Here is a 14,633-nt window from a genome sequence, read left to right as displayed (position 1 = left end):
CTGCCCGGCGGGCGAGGGGCGCCGCGCTCCCGCGGACGGGCATGGCTCCGCCCCTGGCGCCCGGCCGGGACCGCGCGGGCCGGGAGGATGAGGACGGTTGCGAGGCGCGGGCGGACCGCAAGGTGCGGGCCGGGCGGGGCGGCGGGCGAGCAGGCGGGAGGCCGCGTGGGGCCGGGACTCAGGGGTCCGCTTCCCGCAGGCCCGGAAGCCCCTGGTGGAGAAGAAGCGGCGCGCGCGGATCAACGAGAGTCTGCAGGAGCTGCGGCTGCTGCTGGCGGGCGCCGAGGTGCGGGGCCCGGCGCGGGCTGCGGGGCGGGCGGGGTGCGTCCGGGGCGCGCGGCCCGCTCACCGCCGTCCCCCGCCCGGGCAGGTGCAGGCCAAGCTGGAGAACGCCGAGGTGCTGGAGCTGACGGTGCGGCGCGTCCAGGGCGCGCTGCGGGGCCGGGCGCGCGGTGAGTGGCGGCGGGGCGGGCTGCGGGTGACTGTCAGCCGGGCGCGGGCGGGTTCGCCCACCGGCCCTCCCCTCTGGCGCCCCTGTCCTGTCGGCGGCGAGGGCTCCCCCCCACCCCAGTGCAGGGTACACCCCGTGTCTCCTGGGTGAGCCCAGTCCCGGTGGGCCGGTTGGGACGCCGCTCTCTCTCTCCCTCCCACCCTGGGCTCAGAGCGGGAGCAGCTGCAGGCCGAAGCCAGCGAGCGCTTCGCCGCGGGCTACATCCAGTGCATGCATGAGGTGCACACGTTCGTGTCCACGTGCCAGGCCATCGATGCCACCGTCGCCGCCGAGCTCCTGAACCACCTGCTGGAGTCCATGCCGCTGCGTGAGGGCAGCAGCTTCCGGGATCTGCTAGGAGACGCACTGGCCGGGCCGCCCGGAGCCCCTGGGCGCAGTGGTTGGCCTGCGGGAGGGGCCCCGGGGTCCCCGATGCCCAGCCCCCCAGGGTCCGGGGACGAACTGTGCTCTGACCTGGAGGAGGTCCCTGAGGCTGAACCGAGCCGGGCACCTGCTGAGGGGCCGGACTCGGTGCCTGCAGCCCTGGGAAGCCTGACCGCCTCCCGAATAGCCCAGAGTGTCTGGAGGCCTTGGTGACCAACGCCAGCCAGGGTCTTCAGGGGGTGGGCCCGGCCTTCCCGTGTCTACTCCCTTCTCCCTGGGGTTCGCATGTGGTGGGACAGGGCCCTAGGTGTCTCCCAGATCTGCCCTCCCCATTCCTCCAACGGACGGCTTGCAGGCAGCCCGGGAGGACCAGCCCAGTCAGGTCCCCAGCCCTGTTTCCTGAGGAAGTAACATTTATGGACCCTGCTCTGGGGTGGGTGGCGGGTGGGAGCTAGGGCAGGAGGAAGAATCCTGTAGAGCCACCAGGTCTCTCCCAGGTTCACCCTTCCCCGCCTTCTCTGGCACTGTTCGGGGTCTGAAGGCAGGGGTGACAGCAGTGGTGCTGGATGCTGGTGTCCCAGGGAGGGGCACTCAGGCCCTGGCAGCTCTGGGCTAAACAGAAGCTTGAATTTGCCACTTCAGTGGGAGACAAGGGGAGGCAGTTGCGTTCCGCAGCACTGCTCCAAGCTGCCAGAAAGAAGCGAGGCTCTGTCCATCTTGACTGTAGCACACTTGAGGTTGTGTATTTGGTTGCCATCAAATGTTACAATTTTATTAAATAAAGACTTTTGGACTTAGTTACCCTTGAAGTATTACCGGATGGTGTGGTGGTGTTAATGTGTCAGATATGTAAATGATAAACTAAGCACATTTTTCCTGCATCTGACGCCTGTGAATGTCCTTTAAAACTTCACCCTTTATCAGCGAAGTGAGTAGTGTGACCATGCTGGAGAGGACACCCTGTGGCTGGTCTCTCAGGAGGCAGTGCTCTGCGTCCCTGTGGTGGGGCAGGTCCTCAGGCCTGGCCGCTCTCCTGGGAATTTGTATGCGGCCTGAAGGATTCCACTGGCGTGGGGTCTGTCTCCGGGTGACTCGCGACAGGGAAATGACCTGTCTGCACCATTTTCTTGCTATGAGCTTCAGGCATAATAACACTAATGCCTAATTGCTAGCTGCCATTTGGGTGGGAGTATCTTTCAAAGACCTGTTTCCGATCCATCAGTGTGATGCAGGTTCAAGTCCACTTGTGTTCATTGTCACTTTTCTTGACTGAAGAAAGAATGGTGCCATTGACTTCAGGGACAAGGGGACCCACCCAGTTCACGGCTTGATATGAAAGTGCCAAGCCCCCAGGGGGCTTGAGCCTAAGGTTGAACTGGGCCCAGGAGGTCAGATCCCTCAGGGATGGGGGCAGCTGGGCTGCAGGAGCCTGACCTCTTGGGCTGGGTTGGGCCTGCAGATAGCACGTGGTCGGTTGGCTGCAATCACTGCCACAGCTAGCCTAGTCCCCTCCTCCTGCTTCAGGACCCCAGAGTAGCTTGTTCTCATTTTGGGTTGGCGGTACCCAGGCTGGGGCTGAGGTGTGATGAGTTGGAACTGAAATCTGGGTCTCTGCTATGGTTGTGTACTTTTGCTTTAAGAACATCTTCCCTGTTACAAAAGCCCCCAAGCAGATCCTGGCCACCAAGGGTGTTTTCGAGTTTGGGGTTCACTCTGGCTCCCGTGCAATTCGATCATAGACCAAAGCCACTGGACTATAACCAGATGCAGCTTAATTTTAGCAACTGGGGCTGAGCTGTTGAGGGAATGGTGGGTGAGGCAGGTCCACAGATAGGGCTTGCGGAATGGAAATATCATTCCTGGAATTATTTTAATTACCCCAGACAGACTGATGTAGGGCATGTCCACAGGAACACAGACGGATAACAGGCCATCCTGAAAGCCCTCTGTACCGTGTGCTCCCAACACACCCAAAGGCCACTGCAGTAAGAAAGCTCTGATGCCATTTGGGGAGCATCAGCGAGGGACTGCTTTGAAGGAACAGCTCTTACCTTTCACATCCTCTCTCAGCACATCTTCCCAGGGGCCCTGGAAGGGGGTGAAGCATGCAAGGTACAGGAGGCTGACCTGGGGTTAGTGTCACTAGGACGAGGACCAGCCCAATGTCGGAAACCGCTACCAACCCTGGCCCACTGTATAAGTTTTCTATCACTGACACAACAAACGACCACAAACTTGGTGGCTTAAACCAATACACAAACGTTTATTATCTTGCAGGTTAGAAATCCAACACAGGATTCACTGGGCTACAATCAACATGCCACCAGGCAGGGCTGCTTTCCTGTCCGGAAGGTTGAGGGTAATCCATTTCCTTGCCTTTTCTCGATTCAGAGGCCACCCACATTCCTTGGAGAATGGCCCCTTCCTCCATCTTCAAAGCTCCTTCAAAGTGTGGCGTCACTCTGACCCTTCGTCCACCCTCATGTCTCCCCCGGCCCTCTTCTGCCTCCTTCTTCCTTCTGCTTTTAAGGACCCTTGTGAATACATCGGGCCACCTGGATAATCCAGGATAATCTCCCTATCTCAAGGTCCTTAACTTAGTCTTTAATCCCATTTGCAGAATCTCTTTTACCATGTAAAGTCACATAGTCACGGGTTCTGGGAACCGGGATGTGGTCATGGGGGAGGCAGTATCCGCCTCCCATATCCACCTGTGCCCTGGACCAGGCATCCTGACTTCCATCGTGAGGCAGCGTGGTGCCGCTTCCCCACAGGGGCATTGGGTCCCCTACCCTCTCCTCTGCTCAGTGACTCTGCTCTCTCCACTGCATCGTTAACTTCTCCTCCCTTCTGGATCATTCTTGTCAACCTACAAACAAGCTGTAAAAACCTCCCTGGACCCGACATACCCTGTCAGCCTCTGCCTCATCTCTCTGCTCTAAAGCAAAATCCCTTGAAAGCGACACGGACACTTGCTGTCTCCACTTCCGCACGTCTCCTTCTTCATTCCTCTCCAATCGGGCTGTTCCGCCCCTTCACTGAAACTGCTGCACCGAGCTCTCCAGTGACAGCCCAGCTGCCCCACCCGGCGGCCTAGTCTCCGTTTTCAGCTGAACCTCCCGTGGGTTATCGCTCCCGCCACCTGGAGACGACTCCTCCAACCTCACGACCACCACCCTCCTGGGCTGTCCTTCCTCCTTGGCCACCTCTGCCGACCTCTATGGGCATACCCGTCTCAAGGTTCTGTCCTCGACCCTTCCCTGTGCCTCCACCCAGTGGCCCCGTCTGGTCCGTTTGTTCCACCTCGTGTCCTTGATTCCAAGCCCGTCTCCAGCCTGCTGGAGTATTCTCCTGTCCACTCGGTGTCGCCACTTAGATGTCGGGCGGGCATCACCACCTTACCACGGCCAAGACAACGATTCACAGCCCCAAAGGCGCCGTCGCTCTCCCAGGCGTCGCCATTTCTTGGCACCCCATGGATTGGGCAAAAACATCGAGAAGTCGCCCTCATGTTCTTTCTTTTCCTGCCACCCCACTTCAAATCAGTCAAGCGCATGAGCTCTACTTCTAAATCCTGTCCCGATCTGTCGTCTTTTTTGCCACCAACCGAGTCCTCTAACCCGGGCCCTGGCAGCAGGTCTCTGACTCCCCTCCCTACTCCACTCCTGACCGCGGCCTTCAAGGCTCTGCGCCGCTCAGCCTTTCCGCCCTCCCTACTCCCTGCTCTGGACTCGGGCTTTTGCAAGTGGCCCAAGCCAGGATCTGCCCAGTCTCGCTCAGCCCCGCGCATCCCGCCCTGGAGCCCTTCTGGGACTGCCGGGAGCCGGCGTTGGAGAATCCGAGGGATTTGGGACTAAGGCAGCCGTAGCTCCACAGGCTTCCGGGAGCAGGGATCGGGTAGCACGCTGCGCTCGGAGCGCTCGGAGACGCTCGGAGGCGCTCGGAGGCGCTCGGAGGCGCCGAGGCCTTGGCCCCGCCCCACCGAGGCGAACCGCGGGGCCTCCTGGGAGATGTAGTTCCAGACCCTCGACTTCGTTTTTGTCGAGGCCGCCTCAGAGCGAGCCGGGACTGCGACTCCCAGAGGCCTCCGCGGCTCGGAGGCCGCGTCCCCAGGAGCCGCGAGCTCCGAGCCCGGAGCTCTACGGTGAGCAACCGAACCCAAAGGTGCCGAAGGGTGCGTGCCGCCCGTTAAGCGGCTTCGCGGCGGCGGCGGCTGGGTTGCGGTCTTTCCCACACCCCTGGAACCAGGAGAGGACGCGAAGAAGGCGCTGGCGCTCTGCAGCTCGGGCCCTCCGCAGCTGCAGCCGCCCGACTTACGCGCGAGGGGGCGAGGGAGAGGCGGCTGCGGCCCGGGCGGGCCGCCCCTGGGCAGCTGGGTCGCGGGCTGCGGTCTCCGGCGCCTGGGCGTCGGGAGTCTTAAAAGCTACCCACAGGGTTCGAAAGTGCAGCCGAAGTCAGCGACTGAGGTCGAGGAAGGAGGGGTCGTTTCAGGCTGTGGAATGGAAGCAGCCTTCTCGAGGAGGGAAAAAACACTGTCGACTGTGCCAGAGACCAAGCGTCAGCTTTGCTCAGTGTTCACCCCACACGTGTTTGTAAGTAGGAAGGGAGGGAAAACACAGGGACTCGGCCCACTTGAAAAAGCAGCCTGTTCTGCAGCCCGTGTTTAGGAGGAGGCCTCGGCTGCTCAGCTGGCTAAAACTAGCCCCTGGCAGCCTACAGATGAACTCACGTGAACTTTCCTTATTACCATGCTAAAAACTCCACCCAGGGAGGAGCTAGAGCTTCATTATCATAATATGTGACCTGTCTGGGAGCAGGACGAACTAACAACACTTGCCTAAGGGAAACCACCCCCTACGTGCAATGATAGTTTTTCATTCTCTACTACCCCGTAAAAACCCCATGCCACTTTCCCTCGGAGACCTGCTTTGGAGAATATTCCCAGGGGTCTCCTCACTTGCTGCAAGTGGGTAAAACTACTACTCAAGACTCGCGTTCTCGTGGAGCGTTGTCACTCACAAAGCGAACAAACCCCAATCTTTCCAGTAACATCTTGAGCACCTATTATGTGCTGGGAGTCGAGATGAGTCTGACAGGACCCCTGCTGTTGTGGAACGTGCCGTCTCTTAAGATCAGCAAGAGCCCACAGAGAAACAGTAGAACACAGACTTCCCAGAGGTAGACGTTGGCATTCCTTGATAGCAGTCAGGGAAGCCCAGGTTTTATCAGATTATCAATGTAGTACTTGGATTTGAATGTATCTGGAAGGAGGAGGGATAAGGTTTTAACCTGTGGTCCACAGGCCTTCTAGTTCCTCATAGAAGCTTCCAGGCTTTTTGCTCTTGCAATCCCCAGGGAAAAATATTGCCCTCCCTTGAAGATCATACACTCTGTACTTGTTCTGTTTCCAGTTGGCGTGCTATCCACCGACTGTCAATGAATGACACTTGGGGTACTATATTCCTCTCTTCTTCAGATCCTGCCCCACCTTAACCTCAAAACATCTTGAACATCCCCTTAGGCATCCCCGTCAATAGCCCCACCATGGACCTTGTCATCCCTCACAGTGAACCAGTTCCAAACCGTAAGCACCAACAACCTTCTGTCTTATCCACTCTGTCCCAGGGAACTAGCACCCCATTGAGGTCTGCTACGTATCCTACTGTTTCCTTCACAGTCAGGTTTCTCGAAAATAGTCTTCATTCTCGTTTCCTTCGTTTCCTCACCTGCTTGCTCTTCAGAAAAGTTTAGTAGAGTGATGTTCCCTGCCATTCTACTGAAAACTCACAAAATCTCCAATGAACTCCTAATTGCCAAGTAGGCGCTTCAGTTCTCATCGTACCTAAATGTTGCAGCATCTGACCCTGCCAACAATGTCGTGCTTAAATATTGTGTCCCACGTTTCTTTCCTTGGCCCTCTTTGTTATCTCTAGGCTATAATCTGTATGATCTCCATGGGTTCACCTACCATGTCACCAACTCCACCAACTCCTGCCCGGTCCTCTTTGGAGCCATCATGGAGTTTATCCAAATGCCCCTGGTTGTTGCCACTCGGGAATCCCACAGGTTCTTCAAACTCAACAAGTTGAAACCTGAACTCAGCTCTCCTGCAAAACCTGCACCTCCTTTCGTGTTCTGGATTCTTGAGAACAACATGACTGTCCTTAGTCACTCAGGCCAGAAACCTGATAGTCCGCGGAGACACCTGCCTGGATACCGCCTTCTGCCCCACCATGCAGTCAGTGTCCAGGAACTGTGACTTCTTACCTCCTTAATAGGTCGAATGGATGAGTGAATGAGTTTTCACCTTATACCTTGTCCCTTCTCTCCCTACTGCTGCAGTCTTAATTCAGGCTCTTATCTCTCACTTGAAGAATGGCAGTGGTTATTAAGAAAACACCTTGCATCGAGTTTTACCACCCGAGCTTCAGTTCTTTCAAAAGCCCAACACTGCGGATTCAGAAAGTACAGTGGGCCCGACACTCCCATGTGTCAACTCAGAACTTGACTAGCTTTGCCTCCAAGTCCCCCTCCCCCTCCTGTTCCACCCTTGCTGGATGTGGATTTGCTGCATGGCCGACCTGTCCTCTACTCTGCCTGCCTTCAACATTGGCTCAGATAGCACCACCTGTGTGAAGCCTTTCCTGGTCACCGCTGCCTGGTTTTCTGCAGTTTCTGAGTTTTATTTCCCTGGTGGCATATTTTGGATGTTTATTCACTCCATAATTATTTACTGGACGCCTTTCTTTGTCAGGCATTATTCTAGTTGCTGGAGATAAACAGTGTTTCGTCTCGAGCTTATGTGGTGATGGGGGGACAGACAGTAAACGTGTAATATAGCAGGCGGTTTTTATGTGCCAAGAAGAAAAATAAATCAGGTCACGGGCACAGGGACGGATGGTGTGGCAGCAGGGTGCAGTGGAAGTTGATCAGGCACGCGAGAGATTTTTTGAGGTTAAGGTGGGTCCGGATCTGAAGAAGACAGGACTATAGTACCCCAAGTGTCATTTGAGCAGAGAATCAAATGACTTGAGGGAACGAGCCAAGGAGCTGTCTTGGGAAAGAATATTCTCGGTCAACAGCAAGTGCAGAGGCCTGGAGGAAGGACTGTGCTGGGCCTGTTCCAGGGACGGTGAGGCTGGAGCAGGATTCCTGGAGTCTTTACAAAGAATACTTCTTGTTTGTTCTCTCTTTCAATGATAACAGCAATAACATTTGTGGAGCACTCGCCGGGTGCTAGGGGACTGTATGTAAAGCGCGCCATACACATGATCTTCTCTGTTCTTCAAATGTTGTCATCATCCTTTGCGGTAGGTATTACTGTTCTTCATTTCCCAGATGAGGAAACTGAGGCTCCAATACGTTAAGTGGCCTTTTCTCAAGCTAGATTTTTATTATAAAAGCAATATACATTCCCAGAAAAAGTCAAAAATTATAGAAGGCACGCAGTGAAAAGGACAGGTCTTCTTTCCCTCCTATTCCCTGCCTTCCTGTCTCTCCAAGAGCTTCCGTGATGAACGGTTTCTTAGGTGTGCTTTTTGATGCTTTCTATGCATTTGCAAGCATACGTATCTAGGACACATGCCTTTTTCTTTTTTACACAAATGGGACCGTTTCTTACATACCATTCTTCAACTTTGTAAACCTGATGATAGAACCATTTATTCAACAATATAGACTGAGCACCTGCCATGTGCCTGGACTGTCCTGGGCACTGGGGACACTGTGGTGAGGAAGACAAAGCCCCTCACTCACAGAACTTACCTGGCCCACCTTCCGTGCTGGCCACACAGACCCTCCTCATTCACTTTAACCCTGGGGTGTCCCAGTGCATGGGTGTCCCCCACCCACGATGCAGAAGGGGACTTCTGAGGTTTGCCAAGATCAATACTCAGCGAACGCCCTTGTGTACTTTGCAACTATGCCATGTACATTTCTAGAATTAGAATGGCTGGGCAAATGGTACGTCATTGAGCAATTTGTAAGTATTGTCAGATTGCTGACTTAAATTAAAAGTGTATCACTTTATGCCTCTGCCTTCAGTGTATGAGGTGGCAGTTTTCTATATCCCTGCAAGCTAGCTGCAGGTATTCCTGCTTCACTGATTTAGTATTATTAAAACTTTTTTTTTAAGTAGGGAAGGACATTGAATTTGGGGGTTCCTTTTGAAATCTTTTAAGATAATTACGTGTTTCCTTATTTTTGTCCTTTGGCCTATCAATTCGGGGTATTTCGTGACTGGATTCACCAACACTGAGCTGCCGCGCTTGCATTTTTGTAATGAACCCCCACGGTCATGGTGGGCCAAGGTCTAGCTGAAGGTGGTTTGTGTATGATTTTATGTAGGATTTTAAAAAAATAGACTTCTTTAGAGCAGATTTAGGTTCAGAGCAAAATTGAGCAGAAATTTCCCATCTATCCTTGCCCCCTGACATGCACAGCCTCCCGCATTATCGATATCCCACACCGGAGGGTACATTTTTCACAGATGATGAACCCACATTGACACGTCATCACCCCGAGTCCACAGTTTACATTAGGGTCACTCTTGACGTATGTCCTGTGGGCCTGGACAAAGGCATAACGACATATCCTCCACTCTAGTGTCAAAGGGAGTATTGTCACCGTCCTAGAAGTCCTCTGTGCTTCACCTACTCATCCCTCTCTCCCCAACTCCTGGCAACACTGATCTTTTTACCGTCTCCATAGTTTTGCCTCTTCCAGAATGTTGTGTATGATTTTTGCATCAAAATTTCTTGGGGATGTTCTGTAGTTTTTTGTGCTGTCTTCGTTTTTCTGTCCGTGTTTTGCTGCCTTTGGGAAAAGCTTGCGAGCCTTGCTTTCCCTCCTCTGTGCACAGAACACTTTAACTAGCGCGGGGACGACCTCGTCCTTAGAGTGTGCGCAAGTCCTCCGTGAAGTCATCTGCTCCTGGCCCCCTAGGCCACATGGAAGTGGATGGGGGCGGGGCTTTTTGGTTTTTGCCTCCGGATCCTTGAATAGGCAGTTTCTGTCTCTTGTCTCTTCCTCTTCCGCTTTCTCTCTCCTGCTTTCTCCTTCTCTCCCTCCCTCTTTATCTCTTCAACCCCTGTCTGCATCCGAGTAAGGGCAATTGCAGCAGTACCTCCTTTGCTTTGAGAAGTCAACGCTGCAGGTAAAGCCCCCGTCAGTCTTGGGTAGAATTTCCTTTCTTTTTGTTCCCACCTGGCTCTCTCTCCTTCCTCATCCTCACCCATTCTTGTGTCCCCTCCCTTCCTCGTCTCCCCGGCTCTGTCTCTTTCCTTTCCCCTCTTCCTCTTTTCTCTCTGCTGCTGTCTCTTTCTCTCTTCCCTCTTTTTGTCTCTTCCTCCACCCCTGGTCCCCTGCGTCTGTCCTCTGCTTCTGCCTTTCCTGCTTTATCCTTTTCTAGCCTTCCTGTGCCTTCCTGCCTCTCCAGCAGTGGGTGCCAAAGGTGGCAGTCTAGTGTCGGCCTCTGCCAGGCAAGTGACTCCCTCCTCCTCATTGCCTCCCGCAGGGCGTGAGCTGCTCACTCACGGGGCAGTCCCTTGGCTGCCATATTCACCTGCCGAAAGAGATGAAAGAGATCCGCGGGGACAGCCAGGGACGTGTGCCCAGCACTTGTCAAGGTGAGTGCTCGGGGAGTCAGGCTACCCACGTGGAGAAGTCCACTGAGAATGGGGGGGCTTGTGCTGCTCCTTCCTCTGTTCCTCCCTCCAGTGCTCACAGACAGCCCCTGCCAGTCTTGACTCTGGCGGCTGGAAACGGTCCTCCCAGTCCATGTCGCGGAGGACCAGAGCCCGGCAGGGCCCTGTAGTGGGACTTCAGGCTTCGTTAAAGGCCCACAGACTTGTTTGGGGATGCCGGTACGAAGCCAGGAGGGAGAAGGACCATTTCCCGCGTGAATTGGCATGTGGCGCGGAATGTAATATCTACAGGATAGACCGGGAGCCCAGACTCCCAGGATCTGGTGGAAAGCCCAAACCCTGAGACTCTCAGAGGAGCCTGGCTACTGCTGATGCTCGTCCAGAAGCCCCCAGGTTGCAGGCACCGGGCTCTCGCTTTTTGTTCTCTGGCTCTGCCTGGCTTAAGGCCCAGTCTGCACCAAGGCTCCGAGTCCCTGGACTTCTTCTGGAGGCTCGGCTGTCCCTGCGTGCTCTGTAAGTGCAGAAAGGGTGGGGGACACCGCCACTGGGCCCTGAACAGTTCTGTGGCGCGGGCAGGGTGTGAGTACGAGGTGGGACAGCGCGTGCCCTGCTTTAGGGAGGCTGGGAACAGATCTCGGGAGGCAGCCTGTGCCCTGTTACCAGTAAGAGTTTCAGCAGGAAGTTTCGCCAACTCCTAGGGGAGCGGGGCCTCTGCCTTAAGGAGAATGTAATTCCAGAGGGGCAGACATTTCCTAACCAACAACGTATAAGAAACAAGTATGGCTGGGTGCAGTGGCTCACACCTATAATCCTAGCACTTTGGGAGGCTGAGGCAGAAGGATCACTTGAGCCCAGGAGTTCAAGACCAACCTGGGCAACATAGTGAGACCCATAGTGAGATCTCTATACAAAATTTAAAAATTAGCCAGGCATGGTAACATGCACCTATATTCCCAGCTACTTAGGAGGCTGAGGCGGGAGGATGGCTTGAGCCCAGGGCTTTGAGGCTACAGTGAACTGTGATCCCGCCTGGGTAACAGCCATACCCCATCTCAAAAAAAAAGAGAGAGAAAAAGAAACAAGGCTATGAGAGAACAGCAATCATTGGGGCACAGGGGTTGAGAAAAAGGTGAGATGACCTCGGACAACCAAGCTTCCAAAGGAAGGCTTCTTGGAGGAGGTGGCCTGTGAGCCCTGCGGGACAGGTGGAGGTTGGAGGATGATAGAGGAGGAGGTTTGCCTTTCAGACCCCAGAGGTCACCATGCTCCCGATTTTGACTTGGGACTTTCCAAAGGACAGGGTGGGGGTGAAGCACAGAGGCCTTCTCCTTGGCGGGACTGGGCCAGCCCTGGGGAGTGCGCTGCCTTCCGTGGCTTCACCCTGCTCCCCCCTCTCCCCTTCGTCCCCAAAGGATACAGAACCTGCCACACCAGATCTCGCTCTGCAGTGGCTTCCTGGGCAGCAGCTTCCTGGCGGCTAGAACTGGAAGGCACGTGGGACTCCGTGCAGCCCAGCCACACTCCCCGCCCTCCCCGCATCCGAGGGCTGGGGGTCGGGGCGACAAGCCACAGCAGGGATGGGCACCATTGCTGGGCACCCCGTGAGGGCGCAGCCTACTCGGGCCGGCAGGAGCTGACCGCTCCAGACTCCTAACCCTGTGGAAGAAAAAGAACAAAAACAGATTAACAAGAAAGTTACCTATTGCCGTGTAACAAATAACCCCACAGTTTAGCAGCTTAAAACAAACATTGTTTCCACAGCTTCTGTGGGCCAGGAAACCAGGCCCAGCTCAGCTCAAGGTCTCTCTCGCGGTTGCCGCCAGGGTGGCCGCCAGGCCTGGCCTCAGGCGGAGGCCACCCAGAGCGGGCCTGTGGCTCGCCCGCCTTTGGAGGCTGTGGGCAGGATTCAGTTCCTCGCAGGCTGCCGGACTGAGGGCCTCCTCGTTCTTTTCTGCTTTTTGGCTGGAGGCCTCACTCAGCTCTCCCCTAAATGGGCACCTTGTAGCGTGGTACGAGGCACTGCAGGCAGCTCCCGTCATCCAAGGTGGAAGGCCACCTCTCGTGACCTACTTTAGAAGCGACACAGGAGTGACATCCCGTCACGTTTGCTGTATTCTTTTGGTGTGGGTTCAGCCCACATTCCGGGGAGGGGATCACACAGGGTGTACATGGCAGGAACTGGGTGTCGAGGGCCGCCTCCGGCTGCCTGCCCACGATGCACCAGGCGGCCTCCTGTGTCTGTGCTCTCGCCCTTGTCCTTGGGCTCCAGGAGAGGGTCCCACCAGAGCGTGCGACACTCTGTTCAGTGCGTTGTTACTCTGGTGTCTCACTGTTGATTTAAAAGCCGAAACCCGAATTGTTACCTCATGAAATACGTGTTTCCAGGGAGTCATGAGCTGCGAACACAAGGGTGCACTTGTTGAGAAAGCCTTCCATCCGCATCCCTCCCTCTTTACACCTTTCCAGGGCATCTCATTATTTTTAATTCCCATTTCCTGAGTGACATAGAGCATCTTTTCTTAAGCTTATGACTTATTAGTATTTTCCTCAGAGCCAGATTGGGCCCCTGATCTATTTATACTTGCAGAGGCCCCTGCTGGTGTAGTCTTGGGAGTGGAGGAACATTGGGGAAATTCCACAAGCCCAGTGCAGGGAAGAGCTCCGCCCTGGCGCCCTTGCACGTATCCACATAGGCCGTGCAGACAAGGCTTGGGCCGCAGCTGACTCTTAGTCTCAGCACAGTGCCTCGCCATCCTCCCGGGCAAGGCCAGGCCCCGCTTACCTCCCCGAGACCCCTCCTTGCCTCCCAGGCTGTGAGGCCTGAGGCTTCCTGCCATGCCACCTTGGGCACAGGCTAGAAAAGAGCTTAGCTATAGCGTGGCAGCAGGTCCTCGCAGCAGGGTGTCCCAGCATCCTCGCGTCAGTCACCTGGTCACTTTTGTTGGCATCACCCTGCTCAAGGTCCATGGGAAGCTGGCACCTCTGGCTACTCTCCCTTTTGTTGTCTGTGCAAATAATAAACTGAATCTGAAAAGGGCTCATGTTTCTTTACCAGCAAATCTGTCAGCCTTGGCCTTGTCTTGTTCTTGACAGAGTAGAAGGAAAACTAGGGGAGATTTAAGGGGATGGGGGAGAAAGAGCCCAGGCCCAGGCCCCACCCTGTTTGGGGAGCAAACTTCTTATCTCCCCTTGCCCGATGACATTCTGCTTTCTGCCGCTTCTTCCCTCCAACGCTGATCCATCTCTCGTAAGCTTGAGTCCTCAAGCCCCGCGCCGTGGCCCAGTACCAGTCCGTGGCCTGTTAGGAAACAGGCTGCTGTTATCACCTGAGCTCCACACCACCTCCCTGCAACCCACAACACCCCACCCCTCACCCTCCATCCATGGAAAAGTTGTCTTCCACGAAACCAGTCCCTGGTGCCAAAAAGGTTAGGGACCACTGCCCTCAGGGCTTGGCCACTTTTCCCTTAGGATGTTTTAACCAGATCTGCCCCGTTGTCCCACCGGGAGAGACTCTGAAGGTTAGAGGGGGCTCCTACTGGACCTTGCCAGCTCTCAGACGGACCAGCATTTAAAGCAAAGGGCTAGAGGACTAGAGCTACCTTCTCCCCCACCTCCCCAACACTTTATTGCGGACACTTGCGAGTTACAGCAAAGTTGAATGGATTTTACTTTGCACATCTGTATACCCACCACCTGACTGCACCACTCGTACTCTACTTGCTTTATCACATCTAACCAAGCCTCCATCAGCCCATTTTATTTCTGATTCCTTTCAAAGTCAATTACAGACTTCAGTCTGCCTTCCCCTAACTACTTCAGCATGCTCATTAACTAGACTTCATTATTCACAGTTCTTTTTTCATTTGATGTAAAACTTAATAGCAAATGAAATGAATGCTCCTAAGTGAACATTTGCTGGATTTTGACAAGTGTACACACCTTCGTACCTCAAACCCTTCTCAGGGTCCCGAGCATCGCTGTCTCTTCGGAAAGTTCCCTCAGACCCCCTCCCAGCCAGTCCTCACTCGACGTAGGGGAGCAAGACCAGAGCCTGAATAAAATGTATTTTTTAATATTTTTTTCTGGCATGTTAAAGTGGTGAAAAACCATTG

The 14,633-nt window shown here is 54.8% G+C and overlaps 1 protein-coding gene across 2 annotated transcripts; it reads left to right on the top strand.

The window, feature by feature from the left end:
• The first annotated feature begins 6 nt into the window (after window positions 1-6).
• On the top strand, window positions 7-1,665 carry HES6 (hes family bHLH transcription factor 6). 2 transcript variants are annotated; one of them, XM_012648827.1, is made up of 4 exons: window positions 7-122; window positions 200-286; window positions 371-452; window positions 663-1,665. In XM_012648827.1, exons 1-4 carry the CDS (start codon window positions 42-44, stop codon window positions 1,085-1,087), a joined length of 675 nt encoding a protein of 224 aa, XP_012504281.1. In that variant the 5' UTR covers window positions 7-41; the 3' UTR covers window positions 1,088-1,665. The 2 variants fall into 2 exon arrangements, with proteins under 2 accessions (XP_012504281.1, XP_012504283.1); XM_012648829.1 differs by having other exon boundaries at window positions 371-412; window positions 663-791.
• Window positions 1,666-14,633: the final 12,968 nt, after the last annotated feature.

Source organism: Propithecus coquereli, unplaced genomic scaffold, assembly GCF_000956105.1.
Source record: "Propithecus coquereli isolate 6110/MARCELLA unplaced genomic scaffold, Pcoq_1.0 Scaffold295, whole genome shotgun sequence".
Lineage (NCBI taxonomy): Eukaryota > Metazoa > Chordata > Mammalia > Primates > Indriidae > Propithecus > Propithecus coquereli.
This window is presented reverse-complemented; position numbering and strand designations above follow the sequence as displayed.